Source organism: Aricia agestis, chromosome 4, assembly GCF_905147365.1.
Source record: "Aricia agestis chromosome 4, ilAriAges1.1, whole genome shotgun sequence".
Lineage (NCBI taxonomy): Eukaryota > Metazoa > Arthropoda > Insecta > Lepidoptera > Lycaenidae > Aricia > Aricia agestis.
This window is the reverse complement of record NC_056409.1, coordinates 6616484-6638217: the sequence shown is the minus strand read 5'-3', so window position 1 is coordinate 6638217 and position 21734 is coordinate 6616484. Positions and strand designations below refer to the sequence as shown.

At 35.5% G+C, this 21734-nt stretch overlaps 1 protein-coding gene across 1 annotated transcript in view; it reads right to left on the bottom strand.

Moving 5' to 3' along the window:
• Positions 1-671: 671 nt before the first annotated feature.
• LOC121726388 (head-specific guanylate cyclase) overlaps positions 672-21734 on the bottom strand; it is a 107509-nt gene continuing 86446 nt past the window's right edge. The window contains exons 9-15 of the mRNA XM_042113733.1: positions 20472-20651; positions 15668-15806; positions 14821-14987; positions 11858-12001; positions 9832-9986; positions 2214-2355; positions 672-897 (exon numbers count right to left, since the gene is read on the bottom strand). Of these exons, the coding sequence (XP_041969667.1) occupies positions 811-897; positions 2214-2355; positions 9832-9986; positions 11858-12001; positions 14821-14987; positions 15668-15806; positions 20472-20651 (1014 nt within the window). The 3' untranslated portion in view covers positions 672-810. The remainder of the gene's footprint in view (positions 898-2213; positions 2356-9831; positions 9987-11857; positions 12002-14820; positions 14988-15667; positions 15807-20471; positions 20652-21734) is intronic.

Genomic DNA, 21734 nt, shown 5'->3' with positions numbered 1-21734 from the left:
TCAAAATTTGTAAACTAAAAATGGCGGATCGATGGTATTTACATATAAATCCGGGCCCTACTTATTAGTTACCACTGAAAAATTGATCGAAAATGATTACCTGAATTGGGTCTTTTCCTTAAAAATAACAATATCAATGCGTGTAATATCAGTAATTAAGTACCTACATATACATACTTATATAGTAAAAGTATTTTGAACATAGATATTACCAAAAGGTTTTAGTTTTCTACTTATAATTTCGAATACAAAACAAAAATATTAACAGCTAAACGAAGCGAATTAATCCGGTTCTCAATATCGGTCCAAACTTTTTGATGGAAACTCTAAAACGCTTAATTTTCTACCACGTTCGTATCTTGTTAGAATTTAAATCTCGCAGAAAAATTGAAACTCTGCGAAAGCTCGTTCTTGTATTTTATTTCGCCTAAAGCGCTCTTTGCATAAACTTGCAAATAACCTTTGCTTTTAAGTGCCTACATTTTCAAGAGAAAGTAAAATCAAAAGTAAACTTATTATCGTAATATGTTAGGCTACTATAATAAGCATATTTGCGCCTCAGTCACTTTTAACAGTAATATTATAATTCATAACGACACCAATTATTTTGAAATATATTTATTTATAAGCTACATGTAGTTATTTTAATACAAGTATTTTTTACATTGTAATTTTTAATCCTTAGACAGAAAGGGGTTTTATGCATTTTCTCATATTCTATAAACAATTTAGTACCTAATATGGAATGTTAAGTACAATGACTAGAGTCTAGACAGGTATCGATGACTTATTCTACTATATTTTCTACAACTATGTTGGTTCTTCTTCGCTATAAACTTCCTCCGGTTTCGTCTGTCCGATACCGAAATCTTTGAGCGCGTCTTCGATATGCTTTACCTGTAATAGCGTCTTTTATAGTAAACAAAATAACGAGAAGTCTTTAAATTCTTGATTATAGCTTTGCTTAGCCAGAATTAACAGACTGCATAATAATATATTCATGGCCATTTATAATAAATAATAATATGTCATCCGTTACGTTACGCAACCTAGACATGTTGGATCAGTTGAGAAGTTCCCTCGCTGTTGCTCGAGAGCAAATTCTTGGTGTCTATTCTGCCGAATTTCCGCGGCGGAAGTTCGGCTTGATTCCGCCTGCAATGTATTTGAAATTACCGATGACACACCGTGCCAAAAATCCGTCGCGATATATCAAAGACCTTTGGACCAAGCCACAAAACTGCGTTGCGACGTCGCATCGTAAAAATCTACGACGCCGCAGAACGAATCGTGGAAATTTTCGATGCGACAGTGACTATTTCCAATGAAATTTTGCGCTCCGTCATCGCATCGCATTTCTGTGCGATGTTGTTTATGCGATGCGACGCCGCAACGCAGTGTTGTAGCCTGGCCCTTTCTTATGTCAATAATTATATTGTATGCGTTTGACATTGCTAACGTAATTATGAATTTCCGCCTCGGAAATTCGGCATAGTGTGTTTAGACACTTGGAGAATCTCTACATTTCTCTACAAGGCCATTAACGTTATTGACGACCATTAAAAGCTTTGAGGCCTTGTTGACAGGCCAAAAATCTCAAACAAAAGCGAAGGAGCTGTAACATTATATTCTAGAAAATCTCGTTCTTTTATAGAATTTAGAAAATCCATCAAGAAATTATTACCTGAGGTCGGAATTAGGTAGAGTTGTTTAATATGTACTTACATTGATCTCATACAGAAAAATAATAATGTAAACATGCCTCAAATCCCGAAATTAATTTAAGAGAGCAGAAAAAATCCCGTGATTCAATAAATAAATAAAAAATATTTACCTACGTGACCCAATTATTTAAATTATGCCACAAAAAACTTGCTTCATTTATCACAATAAATTAGGACCTACCTGACCGAATATTCGGCCGAATACGAATACTTGGTAAACATGCCGAATATGCCGAATTCCAAATTTGAAACAAATGTTTGGTCCATCACTAGTTTTTATTATTATTTGTGTGTAATATTGTTGGCCACACGGGATTTTCGATATAAGTACCTAGATAACCTTAGATTCCGACCTCGTCATTACACAACACAATTGATAAATCATCAATATAAGAAGCCACTCTTTATTAAACCTCAAGAAGGCCGTAAAATATTGTTGACAGCGATAAGCCTCGGCCAAATTCAATAAAGTCAGCACGTGGTACGTACCTGAGTGGCGTCGGGGTCCGTCCCTGGGTGCGTATACTTGTGTAGGAAGTAGCACGTCCCCGGGATGTCCTTGGGGAACGAGTTGGGGAGGCAGGAGCGGTCGCGTGGCTCCATATCGAAGCCGGGGAATTTTATTAACCACCTGCAAAATTGTTTTATTTAGTTTGATGCATCAGCCGTCAACGCTTCTGACAGCATCGAAATAATATACTGTAGAAGAGTAATCAAATCAAATAGTAGTTCCAATAATTCTACATCAAGGTGTGCTTACAGTTGATTCTGATTTCGGACGATCTACAATTTTCATTGCTCTAGCTACCTTAAGAGGCCGGGTACCATCGAAATTCTCATACATACGTAATACCGAAATCATTCATGTCTCATATGAAAATATTTAACATGTTTGAGTTATTTTTCAGCTGAAAAGGCACCTAGGTAGGTACTTAATTACTATTTTAAGCTGAAAAATAGCTCAAACATGTTGGGGCAGCTGCCCCCCCCCCCCCCCCTGGATCATGTTGACGTTCCTTCTAAGTATATTATCTAGTACTTTTATTTATAAAAATTAAAAATTAAGAACGAATTTTTGCCATTTGTTTGCAATACAATATTTTTACAACTAAAAATTATAAATTTTTTATTCTTTATAAACACATAGCTTATGAAAAATCTGATTTGCTAGTTCCACCACTCCACTAAGCTAGTTGCTCTACCTACTCACGTTCAAAGCATCTGGAGTCCAGTTTTCAGATATTACACCTATTTATTTCATAAAATTATGTCAAGTTTATAATTAAATTTTATAAACTTTCTCTATTATAAATTAAATAAAGTTGAAGTTGGAATTGTAAGCTTCTTAGATTGGGTTGCACCAAATAACTTTAACTATAACTTTAACTATAACTACAGTGCAAAATATAAAAATCTTTGGTTAAAGTTAAATATGGCGTCCAAGGACGCCATATTTAACCTCCGCTCATACATATATCTGAACTGTGTTTTACAGTGTTATATTTTTCCTGACGATTTTAACGGATAATTCAATTTTTTATACACTCAATCCCGTTACCTGTAGCTTCAATAAAAATAAAACGCAACAGACATCTGTGAATTTCTCCGGTTAAAGTTAAAGCTACAGGACGCCATATCCAACTATAACCATAACTTTAACTTTAACCACGCCTCTGGTGCAACCCCAACCTTATAGTGATAGTGCATGTACTTGAAAGTATTAGGTTTTTTCCGCTAAATTCAAGCTGTACCTTCGTGCAGCTGCTTGCTTATTAAGCATCATTTTGAAATTACTACATAGATAACGTGCGTACAATTTAATATGGATAATCTATATATATAAAAGAAAGTCGTGTTTGTTACAACACTTATAATTCGAGAACGGCTGAACCGATTGCCATGGTTTTTGATTTGTTGGATTTGTTTCCGTCCCGAATAGCAGCATACATCTTAAAAACAATGAAAACTCGATATGTGTAATGATTAATGAATACTTTATCATTTCAGTAGATGCTGATTTGTTTATTACATGTCAAACATTTGTTGTCCAATCCTGTCAAATAGTGTAACAACTATTTTTTTTGGAGCTTATGGCCTGGTTGCTGAGACCTTTAGCCCGGCCGCACATTGTCCGAAATTTCTGATACGAAACATTTGAACGTCGGCCGGACCGCCACACCGCACACTACGTCGGAAGCTGGCTGAACCAGCAAGGCTAGACGATAAAGTACGAGACGTCATCTTGCAGGAGTCTAAGGGCGAAGAAGGTCATGACAAATTTACCGGCGAAAATTACCAGCAGAGTCACCGGGAATTTTTATAATTTTGTAATTTAGAAGACAAGACTTATTTTATTACTTATTGATTATGTTTATTTTTATGAAGCATTTTTAAAATAGGTTTTGATGATTATTGCGCACATGTTGCCTCCCCCGGGAGTGTATTTATTTTTTGTAAAATGTCTACAAAGTTCAGGTACTGTTATATTTGTTTGTTTTAGACATTAATTTTCGAAAAATTTTTATTAACCGAAAATAATACCTAAGATTGCCATTATTGGTTCTGCCACCAGAGCCATTGTGCTCCCTGCTTTATGGCGAAACACTAGAATCACGACATTTTCCTTCGGTTTTCCTTCCTGGCGCTATAACTCCAGAACGCACGAACCGATTTCCACGGTTTTGCATTCGTTGGAAAGGTCTCGGGCTCCGTGAGGTCTATAGAAAAAAAATCAGAAAAACCTTCAAGAGAAAAGCAGGAAAATAGGGAAAATAATTTTATGGCAAAACAACGTTTGCCGGGACAGCTAGTATTATAATATAAGTACAGTAATACTGCCAAAAAAATCTTATTTTCAGCCATATTTTTACAATAAGAATTTCAGGAGAAATTAAAACAATTACTTTTTCACTCTTGTGTCTGTAATAGGTACAGTTTATCGTCGTAAACTGAATTTTCATTTTTCCTACAGATAACATGTTTGGCAAAATTGGTAATAAGCCACAGCCCACATGGAACATGGAAACAATTTTGGTATAATTTTTCGTAAAAGGAAAAATTCGGGATCGTATTCTACCCCTTATTGTAACAATAACTTGTCGGGCTGAGGAAAAACAAAAGTAATTTGATAACCAAATGTTCTTAGAGAAGAGTAATCAAACAAGGGGTACGATTTCAAACACGTTTCAATAGAATATTTATTTACATAAGTAATGTGATTATAATATGAATAGAGCTTTTTATAAGTCTAGGTTTTAAATAATATTATAAAATTAAATAATAATTTAACATATTTATGGGGATAAAAACAAAAACATTACACGACTTACGACTAATGAAGAAGCCGAAAGGCATAAATATTGAAATATCTTTCCAACTCCAAAAACTGACATAATAGGTTTTATATTATGGCTGGTTTACACGGACCGGGCGGACCCTTTTTTTGTCAACAAAAAAAAAGGTCTTATGTTTCTTACCATTGTGAATGACTCAATAACGTTAGGCAATAAATTAAACAGTCAAGTACGTTCTCTAACGTATTCAAGTGTTGATAGAAATATGATAGCGATAAAATACGCGCGTAATATGAGTGGTGTTATGTGTGCTGCCGGGCGGCACGCGACAGACAGGGGTGGGATTTGACATACCGCCGGGCGGCAAATGACAGAATAATAATAATAATAATAGCTCCCACACCGGTTTCGGTGACGGTGGCCGGTTTCATGGAAACCAGGCCAGCTACGCAGGAGTAATTTTATAGTGCCCAAGTGTGTGCGCAGTACACAAGAGCACTCTCTATTCCTTTACTCTCATAACCCAGTGGGACGGCAGACCGACACAACTGGCGAGAGATCAGGCGCAGGACAGACTTTTTACATGCCCATCCGACGCATTGATCATCTTACTTGTCAGACAATCAGGTGATCAGCCTGCATTATCCTAACCAAACTTGGAAATAACATGTTTCCAACGCGGGAATCGAACCCACGACCTCCGAGTCAAGAGCCGAGCTCTAAACCACTAGACCACGGAGGCGATACACGTAATAAGTAGATCAATAGAGAGTCAACAAAATTTTAACATAAAACTTTATACTTACTTAACTAAATTTAAACTTGCTACTTGCTACAAAATTTTGTGTTTACATGCAATTAATAACTTAAAATTAAGTTAAATTTTAGTTAACTACTTATCAACTTAACCCTCAAGTAACATCGTGATTTTTTGTTACATAACTAACATCGTGGGATAAAATTTTACCCCACATAAAACTTGAAAAAATGTTATAATTGTTAAAAAACTACTATATTTATGATCAATTTACATTAGACTAGCACATTATCCATACTAATATTATAAATGCGAAAGTATCTCTGTCTGTCTGTCTGTCTTGCTTTCACGCCAAAACTACTGAACCGATTGCAATGAAATTTTGTACGCAGTTATTCTAGAGTCTGAGAAAGGACATAGGATACATTTTGATGTGGGAAAATATCTTATTTCCATGAAAATATCGATGAAAATGAATTCGCATTGCGCGTGGCCAGCGCTCATCCTGGGGGTCCTGGGTTCGAGTCCCGCAGGCGGAACAAAAAGTTTTCAATGTTCCTGGGTCTTGGATGTGTATTAAAATAAAATTTAAAAAATCTTAAATATATTTTGTGTTATTATTAGTATAGATTATGTGCACACTGCACAGCTGTTTTTGGGTATTTTGATTAATTAAGGGCCGCGCTACACCGGAATGGCAGCGGCGAGGCGAGCACTTTCAGCGCTGTCATTCCGGTGTAGCGCGGCCCTAAGAGGGGTACCACTTACCAGGGTTTTAAAAAGTTTTTAAATTTGACTCAAATTTTGTTGACACCGCGCGCTATAAACTAAAGTCCACGCGGACGAAGTCGCAGGTAACAGCTAGTAAATCTATAAATAAATGTGCGCTATACTGAGAATACTTAAAAGGCATTAAATGTACTTTCGATACAAAAAATATTATTGCAGTTTTTATGCGAGTGGGGTAAAAATTTACCCCACGATGTTACTTAAGTGTTAATACGTGTAAACCAGCCATAAACGAGAGAAAATTTTCAATTTAATTGGGCAACGAGATGAGTGACATAAAAATGATGAATGGGCCAAAGTTTATGAATGATAAAAGAGGAGTGATTGCTCCAACATGTGCTCACATTGTGCTCGGTCTCCGTGGAGCTATCAATATCAGAATATTTATAATGTTTTGGCTGTAAACGCATTTTACGGTACGGGATTTACACGACGTAAACGAGAATGCTAAAAATATACGGAGAAAAAGACGAGATACGATGAAGACAAGATAAGTAAACGGAATTTTCAAAAGCCTTTTGTAATATTTGAGTTGTACTATCAGAGAAGTTGATTCCTAGGCAGATGGGGGACCTACGTAGTTTGGTCGCGTTACGTCAAACCCAGCCGACAGATCACAATTAACATTGAATTGACGTGATCCGACCAAAATTTGACGTTGGTCTGTCAACTGCCTAAGAATAAATTTCCTCGATGGTACATAAAAGCAAAAGCATAATACCTACGTGATCGTTTCGTAAAACAATTTAATATTGTTCAAAAACTATATTTCAACAATGCAATTTGCAAAGTTAAAGTAATTTTGTTACTTAACAAAATTTCTTTGAAAGTTGGCGTCAATTTAAATTTTCGCTACATTTTACTCTCAGGGGAGGGATTGGATAGTGCTTCCTACTTTAATTTTCATTGTTGGTGGCCTCGAGGCAGCTTTAAACAGCTTACTGGAGAAAAGTTTACTGTGGGAATTAGTAAACATCTGCAGTATTTTTCAATCTTGAAACAAGGTTTTGTGTATCACAACCATAATATTATCATCATAATATTATATTTTGTAGGCTAACTTACATTATACCTGAAAATACATTTTATTATAATAATATTAAAATGTAAAGACAAAATATTAGTTATAGTACGGGAGCTCTAGAACACATAAGACGAACAGCATTTTTATTTTCGAAAAATCTCAAAAGTGGTAGCTAACAGAGATAGAAACGATTTCATACTTTGACTTGATGGTCCTAAAATATGGATTGTTTTATTTGTAGGACAAGGTTAGTAACCTGTAAATTGGTAGTAACCAATATACAAAAAATCAGCTCCGTTCCGTTTTAGGGTTCTATAATCAACAAAACTTGGTTGACAATCCATATTTTGGGACCATCAAGTCAAAGTATGAAATCCTTTCTATCTCTGTTAGCTACCACTTTCGAGATTTTTCGAAAATAAAAATATTGTTCGTCTTATCAAAACGTAGCTACTCACAAAAAATTAGCTTGTTAGTGTAATCACAAAAAAAATTTGTTCACTATTACTTCTAACCAAAACATTGTTGGCATTAAAATAATATAATGTTTAGGCAGACAATAACGTGATGTATGTCGGTGTGGGCCAGAGATATGAGAATTAATGAACGTACCAGCTATCTATTCTTAAATGGAAATCTATCCATCTTTATAATATTTCACTAAACTATAAGGTTCATAAAAAAATTAAGTGCGTATTCAAGTTTATTGCTTATTTGATTCTTCATGAGTTTTTCTATACTTTTTATTTTCAATCGAATCACTACATCTATCGTCGATAAATCCTCGATCTTTAACATATTTTATTACTTTTCAATGTACCGTCACAAAAATTATTACTGATTCATAAATAGATGGCAGACCTTCGGAATTTGGTCCAGTCAAGTCAAAGAGTTGTGTTCTGTCAGCTTGGTTTGACATAATCTGACAATCACGTACGCCTATGAATCAATTTCCCTGGTAGTACTTATTAGGGCCTGTCGGTTAAAATTTGCAGATTGCGATATTTTATTCTCACGAATTTTTTCGTCGGCAGTGCGGATACTCTCAAAAGATTCAATGTGTTACAGAATTGCGAGAAAAACGTTCGAAACTTTCGTTCGTTCGTTTCGAACGTTCAAAATTCGCAGAGCGGACAGGCTCTTACTTTTTTATAAAGGGACTACTCTTTGTGCGTGTGTAACTAGAGATGTCGTTATAGATAACGGCCTCGAGGTCGTCACGTAGTCACGCGACGTCTTATCTCGGGAGGGTGAGTGTTGGAATTCACTCTCAAGTCCCGCTAGGATATGGATTTTTCTTTTAAATCCTTTTAAGTTGGATATCATAGATAATATATTTACTAAAAGTCTACTATAAAGTATATTATTATATAAAGTTTATTTTTTTACAGAATGCGATTATTTTATTCAAATGAATTCAGATGGCACGTATCGTTCTGAATGTGAATTTATGAATGACTAAGTACTGAATTAAGTGAACCAGTGTGATGATCGTGGAAATTCAAAAATCCTATATTTCCCGAAGAGCTCTTTGAAAAGTATATCAACATTTCAAAAGAAGAACATTAAAAGTCAGTTTACATTACAATGTGAAAATGCGATGCGATGTATTTTTAAATGCGTCCAAACAAAACTATTAAGTTTAACACCTGTTAGTTGTTACATGTATTACCTACATTACACAATTTTTTTTTATGAAAGAAGGGGGCAAATGAGTAAACGGGTCACCTGATGGAAAGCAACTTCCATCGCCCATGGACACTCGCAGCATCAGAAGAGCTGCAGGTGCGTTGCCGGCCTTTTAAGAGGGAATAGGGTAATAGGGGAGGGTAGGGATGGGAAGGGAAGGTAATAGGGGAGGATAAGGAAGGGAATTGGGCCTCCGGTAAACTCACTCACTCGGCGAAACACAGCGCAAGCGCTGTTTCACGCCGGTTGTCTGTGAGAACGTGGTATATCTCCGGTCGAGCCGGCCGAAGCATGGCTCTCCCACGTATAAAGATGTGCACTCTATTTTATATATTATTGCTAAAAGTGTTATTTATTAAAATCATAAGAACCTTATCACCACCTACTGTATTAACCACTTGTAAAGCAAATAAATGAATTGAATTGAATTAAATTGAAAAAACTGCATCTCATCGTCTCGTCACTTAACATCAATCAATTTGTTGACGTTGTAAATTCAAAACTGTTGTTAAATTCCTCGAAGAGTACGTCAGCATTAAAAAAGAACAAACTTACTCATATGTGGTTGGGCTGACGTTGATCTTGAGCGGCTCCGAGCCGGACTCGAACTTGTTGGCGAGCGTGACGTTGTGGCCAAACAGGCAGTACTTGAGCATGGTCTTGCCCACCACGCCCGCCAGCACCGTGCCCGTGTGCAGGCCGATACGCATCTGTGACGTCACAAAACAGAATCAGAATCATTTGTTTCAGTTTAGATTAAGCGCGTTTTCCCACGAGCTGCAACACGTCACACGACACGATTTAAGACTATACGACACATGGCACACATTAAGCTGTCGTTTGGACGCTTTCCCACCGCAGTAGCTTTAGTAGTTCCACAGACAACTGCCATATAATTATCGTGTCGTGCGATCCATAATGTAAAAGTTGATACAGGTTCTAAACAGTCGCTAAATCGTCACCGCAAAAAAAAAAACGTGACAACATAGCAGTATCTAACCACATAGTGCATTGTCGTCTGAAAATCATGTGTCGTGGTGTGTGGCGTCATTGTGTGTATAAACGGTACATAGAAATGTATGGCGCCCGGAGTCTTCACGCATTTTGCGGTGTCGTGTCGTCATGGCTCGTGGGAAAACACCCTAAAAGGTCTGTACTGCCGACTTAAGGCTTCTACCAAAATATTATAAAATCGGAGAAAATTGAGGTTTAATATTTTTATTTTATTTTCATTTTATCAGGAAAACATTCAGTGATTTGATTAACAACCTTAAATACTACAAAAATACTTAACACTGTTCGGTCGAACATAAGAGATGAATCAAAAACTGTACTCTTTATACAAATGTTATATTCTCGATATTTTTACAATTTTGAACTTGAGATAATAGAAATTTTAACTATGAGCGTCCACGGCGGTTGTAGGTATAGAAGTGGGGCTCGCGGTGTACCTCGTACCGCGCCGCGAATGTTCTCGTGCCTGTGCGTGGGATGGAAGAGCGCCGACGGCCGCGCTCGACGATTGTGTAGGTGTTCGCAGCTAAGGCGCGAACAAACACCATTGCACGTTTTCACAGTTAGATATAATGCAATAAGACACATCTCTAGTATTATATTATTACTATATTAAAATACTAGAGATGTGTCTTATTGACGGAACTCGGAAGTGTATTCTTGGTTCTCTAGTCCAATTCCATATTTCTGAGTATCACTCGCGTATGAAGATAACTCTGGTAACACCGCGCTTCTAGTGCTTAATTGTAAAAACGAAATATGACGTCCGAGCGATGGAGTATAATTTCTATTCATCGACTAATCTATAGAAAATATTACAATGTATGTATGCTGTAGTCATCTGGTTCAATCTGCGATTCGATTGAATGACTAGTGAATTCATTGAATGATACTTTATACTATTCAATAATTGAATGACACTATTCAAGTCCACAATCAATAAACCTCTATATTTTTAAAGTACAAGTACAAAAACATACATACACAAATTCAACCTATGTCGAAACAAATTCAGCTGCCAGCACTTTCAAATCAAAACTCCAGATATTATGTTAATAAAAATACATTTGCCACACAACACAAATCATTGGACACAGTATTTTTTACATACAAAAGGTTTATTTGAATACTGCTTATTGAGCGTAAGCAATTTTTTGCAGATTTATATTTTGTCCGTGGCATTTTCATACAAATGGCTTTTCCAAATTTTGCCGAGGGGAGATAAGAGGAGAGCCCTCGACTGTATTGACCATGATTAATTCTGAATTATGTGAAATTATCGAGCGTAGCAGGCAACTTCAAATGAGCAAGTCATTATTTCAATATGGAAATGAACGTGAGTGATTGATTTTGTTCATTTCGCTGATGATAAAATGTCGTGTTTACATTTATTTAGTAATACCGGAAAGTCAGGAACTTTTCAAATTGGATTCCTTCAAAACAAAAACAATTCAAAATTTAAAGGACTAAAATTTTACTGTTACAACTTAGTATGTGTGTGTGTGATTTTTGTGGTTAAGCGACAACTCCTTTTTTGTAATAAAATTCGGGGTCAAACGTGGCATACCTTTATGGGATTGCCTTCATGTGTCAAATGCTGTGCGCAGGTCTCTACCATCCTCAGCGCCATCCAGGCGATTTGAGGCGCGTGAGTGGTGATCTTCTTGTGGAGTCCGCTTGCAACACAGTATGCGTCACCTATGGTTTCCACCTGCAAAGCAAAACATTGGTTAGTTTTTCTAACTTGGAATAAAGGGTGGACAGGGTACCTAAATGCCTTCGAAGAAATAGATACGCAGACAGAGGATGTACGTCATTTAGTCAGTCGTGATCTGGCGGCTGAGTTTCACATAAGGGTTTATTCAGACTGCAACAGGACGCGTGGATGCATTTTATATAGATTCGATAAATTTGAAAGACGTCTCACGCAATTGAAATCTGTCAATTCAGTACAAATTTAGAAATGCATCTGGCGTCGCGTTGCGGTCTGAATTAACCCTTAGGGTCAATTCAGACCGCAACGCGACAAGGCGAGGAGGGGCGTGGCATAAAGTATGGATTTGACAGATTTCAATTGTGTGAGACATCTGCGAATCTGTCAAATCCATATACATTTAGAAATGCATCTACGCGTCGCGTTGCGGTCTGAATCAACCCTAACGCAACCAAATTACTCAGTTTCGCTATATAACTATGAATTAACTTTTGGATCCTTTCTTGATGCTCCCGTTTCGCAGTCGCTTGGTCGCGTAGGTTTGAACAAAGCATTATATTATGAGCGACAAGATAAAATGAGATGGCTAATACCAAAAATATTTCGTAAAACCTACCAATAATGGACCTGAATTTAAAAAACATTTTAAAGCCCCTAACAGCCGTAATGGGCAATTTACATGTCTTATATTACAGAAAAATAAATTCATGTGTCATTATTAAGATATTTTCGACCTTAAAAAAAGATTTTTCAAATCCAACACTTTATCACCTTTAAGCTGACGCATTTTTCTTGACGACGATAAAATTGGGAACACCCAGGGAATAAATTATCCTTTACTTATATTATGTTACATTTGTCACGTAACACATACTCCAGTTTCATGCTAAAATCTATTTTCATTAAATGTATTTCGACCTGAATTGTTCTGAAGTCTCAATTACAAGGGATAACTTTAATGCCGAATATATTCCAAAACATGAAACAATTTTTGATAAGTACATTATTTTTCTAAGTTGTCACTTTTAACTTTCCTTTTCTGTAAAAAATACTAATGTCATCTAACTTTATTACGTACAATAACATAATATTTTTATTTACGTTGTATTACTTTGGCCTTTACAGTTTTATATTCAGCTTTTTCCATTTCCATTTCATGGTAGACTGCATACAACCGCCATGGGACACGAACTTAAAGAGTATCGCTTCCTTTTATTAGATAACTTCTACCTTGTAATTTAACTTACAAAAAGTCCAACCATTAAATTCCAATTTCTTTGTATTTTTTTGAACGTTTGTATGTCTGTAAGTCTTCCCTCTTTCTAGACTTACGAAGTTTAACAGTATATGTACTTACTTGACGTAGTATATTTTTTGTTAACAAGCTTAGTTTATTTTTCAAGTTTTTATTAATAACTACATATTATATGTAATAAACTATTATAACGTATAATTTTTTTTTTCATTTTATACGAATTTTTGTGATTAAGTTTTGACCTTTAATTAAATATACAAATTCCAGGAGAATAAATTAAAGCTATAAGTACTAAGTATAATTATTTAAATGATCATATTATTTTAATAGCTTGATACTTCATACCGCCAGTAAAATTTGACGATTAATATGACAAATGGATTCTTCCAGAATAATCTAGCTGAATGATAATTCACCATCTTTATGGTTCTACATTCAAAGCAATAGCCGAAGTTTTGGGAGAGGCAATGAAAATATTCGGGCGGTTTGATAAATTGAACTTTATTAAGACAAAAGTCAAGGTTAACAGCATTAGGAGGCAGTTCCAGACCGCAATTACTGAGCACTGCCAGATAATAGCCGCACTTGGAACTTTTTTGAGAAATAAAATCGGCCATTATGCCACCTGACTTGAGGTGAAATGATTTTCCTTATACAAAACACAAAGCATGTCGAGACAAAAAGAGGACAAATTTGGAGTAGTTTCAGGCCATTTTGAATTTGTTCCTATTTTTGCAAATTACGAAAGTTTTCGTGCGTGAAAATTTTTGAGCGAAAATAATACTCGTAGCCGAGTTAAGATATCCTTTATTTTTCTGTTCAAAGCATAAAATTATCATGTTAGTTTTAAAGTTTTTCTTCTTAATTAGAAATTTATGAGTAACTTTTACAAACTTCACTCGGCGAACGAGACAAAAATATCTACCGAGTAAAATAAAATAAAAATAGGTAAAACGTAGTGTTCCAATATTAGATCCAACTGGAAATTTGTAGAGGTCTGATAGAACTATGAAGGTGCCATATTCGAACTATGGGTAATAATAAAGTTTAATATGTTAAACGTCAAAGGGTTCATCTATGAAAATTGGTTTATTAAAGATGGGTCCTCGTGTAACTGAATTATATAGGTCCACGATCGGGACCCTTTTACTCAATTATGAGAGCCTATGGAAGATAAATTGTTGATAACATCATAATAATTTCCGATATCATAATCAATGTTTGTATGTGCTCACTCCTGTTACCTATTTAATTTTTACATAGGTACTAATTTACATACCTTATTATTATTAGTTATTGCTAGAAACCATGATAGGATCATAAATTGATGTGTTTACTTTACACCGATTTTGATGAAATTCTGAATGCAGATACTTTGAGTCCTGGAGAGGGCATGGCCCTCTCTACATTTTCTGGATTTAAAATTATAGTATGTTAATATATTTTCTATTCAGAAAATGTAAACTTCCCGCGTGACATACGATTTTCGGCACGCAGAAGTTACCGCAAGTTACTGCTACTAATTTTTAACCGACTTCCAAAAAAGTAGATATTTCCTTACCTTATACACGTCCAGCTCTTCGCAGAATACGTCGAACACGCTGTACAGGTCCTCCAGCATGGCAATCACCATCATGGGCGTGGCGGTCGCGCAGATCGACGTGAAGCCCACGATGTCGCTGAACAACATCGTCACGTCGTCGTGACTCTTCGCCTCTATCGCCTCCCCTAAAAAAATATCACTGTATTATTAAAGAAAAAAATACGTGTGGCATTAGGGGATCGCCGAGGTAAAGCCATTGCATTTTTTTATCAACGTATGCAATTGTAACTGTGCCGGTCGGAGAAGGGTGTGTTAGATTTTTTCGTTACGGAATTTTTTGATTCGGTCGCCGATCTAAGCCCGCATTAAAAGCTATGCAATAGCTATACCCCCTAACTAATAAATGCTATAATAGCTGTATAAGCTTTGAATAGTTATACAGTGTTTTGTCTTCTCCAATCCAATTAAAAATGTCACTTGTGTGACAGGAACAAAACACTGTATAACTATTCAAAGCTTATACGTTTATTAGTAAGGGGGATAATGTTTACATAGTTTGAAGGGATAGTACTTATAAAGCAGACTATCTTTTATTTCAATGTAAGCATAGCTTTCTATGGATATGATGAAACTAACCTTCAAAAATAAGTTTAGGCAAGAAAAAACCGATGGAAATAAAATTAAGGTCCGCTAAAATATTGAAATAAAGAAATACATTAGAGTTCAAATTTTAAAATTACAAGTGGGTGAATCATTTCAAACGGAAAACACAGTTTTCATGAGTCTATAAACTATAATAAAGTACACCTGACTCGACGCATATAAAAGTTGTCGTGACTCGTGACCTATAAAAGTCTAGTCTTACCTAGCCAAAGTCTCTTCGCTATGTGCGGTGGAAATATCAGGTGTAGGAGGCTCACATTCTTCTCTCTCTCCTTGTCTACGGATTTACTCGTCTCCACTATTGAATTCTTCAATTTATCCATTCTTTTCCGTAGACCATCCTAAAAAAGAAGAATCATGAAAATTAAATAAGAAAAGCTAGTTATATTCTAATAATAATTATTAAAGCGAAATTGTGTCTGTTATTCTTCCTATTTAGATAAACCCTATTTTGATGATTTTTTTGGTGGGGACATATTTTGAGTCCCAGGAAAGGACATCGGATAGTTTTAAAATGAGCAGTTTCTGCGCGATGAACAAACTTTGATTATTATTGTTCATGAAGTGGCGAGCACATTTTGGTACCTAATAAAATAGTATAGTATAGGTAGCGGCTATAAACAATATTAGGCACCAATATTATGTTTTCCAGTATTTCACTATTATTATAATGGAACCCGTATTCGCGTTTTATCGGGAATCGAGGCGAAATAAAAAGGAAATAAAATCGAAATCCAATACACCGCGGTTTTGAGATAAAGTAAGCGTTTTCGTGGATCGGAACACAAACAAATAATCTTTGGGTACTTCGAATATATTTATAGCGTGGCGAAATGTATCTTCCTGCTACAACCATGCTTTTTAGGGCCTGTCTCACCACTTCTTGATAAAGTGCCGAATAAAGATAGCTACAACTTTTTGACATATTCTCCATACTCTATCTCATATCTGTCAAGTTAACTAGTGGATAAACTATTCGGCACTTATCAGAAAGCTGTGAAACAGGCCCTAAGGCTGCGTTTTCACCAGAAATGTGTTGCGAGAAATGCATTTTTAAGGTCCAATAGAATCGCTGCACTGAGCGAGGTCACGTAAATGAATCGATTCTATTGGTTTTTCAAAAACATATTCCTCGTAACACATCTCTTGTGGAAACGCAGCCTCAGTTGCTTTCTTGTTGGTTTTGATTTTTTAAAGCGAATATCGATATCGAAAGTGTATGGTAGGTATATTTTGTCATAGGGCAATAATTGCTAGCGCCATGACACGGTGACATGCTATGTCCACAATAGACATAACTACTATGTCCAATCTCATTTTTTTTATTTGCAATTCTATTTTCAAAACTATTGAATGCAATTTGCCTAAGAACTCTGAAGACTAATATACTTACTCCAAAGAATTTACTTTACTACATTGGTATGTAACTAAAACACAAATTACTGTAGCTAAATCTCTTGTTTCACCCGTGAAACACATTATAAAAAAACCATATGGCGGTTAATTCTCTAGCAGGTGACCCTTAATATTAAAACGGATCAACATAAATTAAATCAAATATACGGGTCTAAAAGATCATGGTCGTAAGCTCGTATGGGATTAGATTATAATACTGTATGATGCAGGACGGCCCAAACAAACTTAGGGTTACACAAGTATAAGCATTATGTACCTTAATATTTCAAAAAGGATTTGGTGTTACTAGACTATTTATTTATGCATTTCCTTTTACCATATAAATATTATTTTATTTTCTAATTTCGATTCTTACAAAATTAAGGCAAGCAAAATATTATATTCTGTTACATTTTAACAACCGACGTTATCGCATGTTCCTGGCATGTGACCATTTGGGTTTTGTAAAAACATAACGGGTTAAACAGCCTAATGATTTTCTTAATACTTATGTAAATTATAAATTAACGTAATTTAATAATCACCAGAACAACAATCAATTTTATGCAGCGTTTAAAGTGTATCGACGCTGTAAATAAAACTGACTAGTTATCATGTTCCGAGGTTTTCTTATTAAACAGCATTTTTGATTGGTTGATACTCGATAATTTGGCGTTAGCCAAACCGGGCATGTCATTCTTAAATATAAACATAAAAGGTTTTCATAAAAATGTATTATAGAGGTTTGCTTTTGATTAAATGACGGCCTTAATCTTTAGGCCACATATTATTAAATAGTTACTACGTAATTTAGTGTGTCTAATTCCGTTCGATCCCCTTTACGTCTTATGTGGGAACTCTCCGAATAATCTAAGTTTGATTTTGACTTCCATAGTTTCCGGCCAGATCGTTACTGACCCGAAGTCAATCCACGCAATTTATCTAAAGTGTAATCTGTCTAAACGCCTCTATCGAGATCTTGGATAACGGGGAAACAGGAAACTTGGATTATAGGTCTTAATTAAATGGAAAATCGATCCCACGATAAGGGGCAAAAGTTTTTATGCGACTTCAGTAACTATGACTTAAGAGTTTATACTGAAAAACATGTTTTGCAAAGAAGTTTTGTTGGAATTGCAGGAGTGAGATGGATAAGGCTAAATTACGTCAGCGCGAAGGAACGGTTTGACCACTATACCACGAGATTACGAGCGATATTAGTATGTATCGATTGATTTAAATAGCGATCTCGCGGTGTAGCCGCCAAACCGCGCGTTCGGGCGGATGCATGTAAATCAAACCTGAAGATCAAAAATGTTCTACCTCCTAGTTAATACAAACATTTGTTTGTTAAAATTCTGCATACAACATTATCATTAAAATATGATAATAGTCTTGCATAATTAATAGGTAGAGTCGGAAAATTATTTTGTAAATCATTGTTAAAATTATATAGTAAATTTTAGTTTGTAAACACAGAATTGTATGCATAGTATAATTTGTGTGCTTTCACTAATATAATGTGATTTATTCAATGCACTGGAATAATATCTACTAACTCAAACAAACGTAATATTGTGAAAATAACCCAACAAAGTCAAAAAATAGGATTGCAATATTATTAGCAATATTTCAAACCTTACAACATAATACTACGGAAAGAAAACAAGTCTGAGCGGCTCCTTTCAGATATAACAAGTTTTAACTACCAAAATCAAACACCTTCAAATGCCCTTATTCTAGCATCTTAAAAGGGCATTATTCATATTTTATATAACACTGAAATAATTTTTCAAATCGGACCAGCAGTTCCTGAGATTAAGGCGTTCAAACAAACAAACAAACTCTTCCGCTTTATAATAGTAATATATTAGACGTTCCGTGCGGCTTCGCCCGCGTACGGCGTAAATTAGATATTTCACAGACAAATTAGTCCACAGCTCCTATTAGTCTTAGCGTGATAAAATATAGCCTATAGCCTTTTTCGATAAATGGACTATCTAATACTGAAAGAATTTTTCAAATCGGACTAGTAGTTCTTGACATTAGCGCATTCAAATAAGCCCTTTTAAATAATTTCCCTCGTTTTTTCCACATTTTCCTCTATTTCTTCGCTCCTATTAGTTTTAGCGTGATAAAATATAGCCTAGAGCCTTGGTTGTGCACTTAATTTGTTATAATTTAATATATTATATTTCCTTTATTTCCTTAATAATTAAATAATAAGTTCTCAAATTACACTCTGGATTTGTGTTGTGTTTGATTTCCGCTGTTTGGATGTAACTCAGTTTGGGAGTTTCTGTTCATCAACCGTTGGATGAACCTTTAACATAATATGGCAATTCACCACTGTCGGAAGAAGACGAAGAATACATATCTTTGACACTTGACAGATGACAAGTGTTTGCTGGCCTCTTTATGCCGCGGATCGGGCTTGATGGCATACGAGAAAATCTTGTTCTGATAATTTTTCCTTGAAAAGGCTTAATCCAGCTGGAATTTCAAGCTTCTTTCCCTTTTCGTTTTTCAATATAATCGCTGTGAACTTTTTGTGTGGTCGGCCGACCAAAGTGCATCAAAATTCAAGAGTACTTCAGCTACGCTCCGGAGTGGACCACGCACTACAGAAGACAATCATCTTGCTCCTACAAGACCCAACGGGCTTGCTGCTACTGCAATTGCCTGAGGAGCATCCCTGTTGACTATGGAACAGGTTAGTCGGGCATGATACGGATTCCGGAGTTTTTTTTTTTTTTGAGAACTTTGTATTATCCCGCAGGCAATTTAGCTATTTACACGCTTTTGCCTTTCCAAGCCTTTTTCGATAACCCTTCAGCTGTGGCGGCCATTTTGAAAAAAAAGCGCATCTGTGGGGCTACTTCTGGATGTTCACGCGTGACGCGTTAAAATGACGATAACTCTAAAATTCCTTATGGGGGATGCATATTATAACTATGTCATTGGAATCTGAATGAATTAAGCTCAGATAATAAAAATAAATTAATCCTATTTTGCTATGTTAAGTCTTATTAATTTAAATTTGAAATCGGAATTACAAAAAAAAATCAGGTTTTTGTCCTTATAACAAGAAAATGAAATATAATTAAAAATATTTTTATGAAATTTACATTAATAAACATTATTTAACATTCAACAATAAGAAAAACACTCTTCTCCGTACATTTTCTTCAACCCACAAGCTTTAAAAAAAAACAAAACTTGTCAGTACGCGCGCGATTTTAAGACAAGGGTCAAGTTTGAAACTTCTAGCAATCCTCGTAAGTATGTTTTAGAGTCATTAGAAGTGACTATAGCCCGTCTTTGTTATATTAAGTACACTTTGTGCAAGTCAGAGCGGTAAAGATATAGTTTACGATATACTGTGGTTAAAATAAAACATGAAGGTGATAATCGAGCTCCAGGAGCGCGGTCCACAGATGCGCGCATTTTTGACATCCCGAGAGCGTGGTCCACAGTTGATGGGATAAATGGGCTATCTAACACTAAAAGAATTTTTCAAATCGGACCAGTAGTTCCTGAGATTAGCGCGTTCAAACAAACAAACAAACTATTCAGAATTATAATATTAGTATAGACTATATTAATAATACCTGTGCCCTTGTCTGCTCGCTGACTAATATCACATCCCTAGTAGCATCATGAAGAGGAATATCCGAGATGAACAGTCCTCGCCCCGTCAGACCCTCAAGTCCATCCAGGAAAGGCGAGCCCACGAACAGCAGCGAATCCGACTCCGTACAGAACACCATTTGACCTTTTATCTCCAGTCCCTGCGGAAAAAATTCAATTTTAGCACGGCGGCTTATGATTCAATTTCGCTTGGATAACATTTTTATTTTATTGACAGTAGACGCCTACCCAAATGGCGTACTGCAGCATTCATAAACAATTTTTGAGTTTAAATTACCAAATACAGCTTATGGGGACTCAGTTAACTATAATCGATAAGTGTCTATTCCAAAATATAATATGTAGGAAATTTCATAAGGGTGAAGCCAAACGTACGTAATTTGTGAGCTGTGAGTCGCAGAATTTCGGCTGGCAGAAATCCTGCTGCATTCAGTTTCATACAAAAATCCTGTTTGACTCACACGAGCGTAATTTTACCGGTATAAAATGAGTTACATAATTAAAAAATTTAACAATTAAATATATAACATGTTATTATTTAAAGTCAACTGCAGAAGGTTATTAAGAGACGTAAGTACTAAGCATGTAAAACGTTCAAAGGAAATTGGAGATCGACAACTTTAATAGGCACGAACAAATTACCTCAGTAAATTAACAGTCAAACCGAAATATTTGAACTGATTTCTACTAAGAAAAACAGATAGGTATATATTATTTTCAAACATTGTTTTGCAATTTTTTTGGTTTCCTCAAAATTGTTTTTGTCATGCGATTTTGAGTATTTGGACTTTGGAGTATTAAATTCTGAGTAATAAGTAGTTTTAAAACGTCTTCCGTAGACACCTAAACCATATTGCACCACCAAAATTATTTCTCCCAAATATTTTCTTCCGCATGAATAAAACAAACACTTATATAAAAATAACATTTACATAAGAATGCGTGCTCTCTTACAATTTGTTATAGGCGTAGACAAAGGGGGATACAGAAATTTCCTTGTGCGAGGAAAATTCGAAATGTTATAGAAATAGTTTTTTCATGCAAGTCATTTGGCAAGCGTTTTATATTTCGCTCAAGAGCGGGCCGACTCTTTGAATAATATTTTTATGTAGAACTAAAAGTTCAACATTATTTTTAGATACTAAGGGCTGATTTATACGTATTAAGTAACTTAATTTCAGGTGCCTGCCCGAAATGTGTCAAGTGACAAGCCCTGCCTGCCA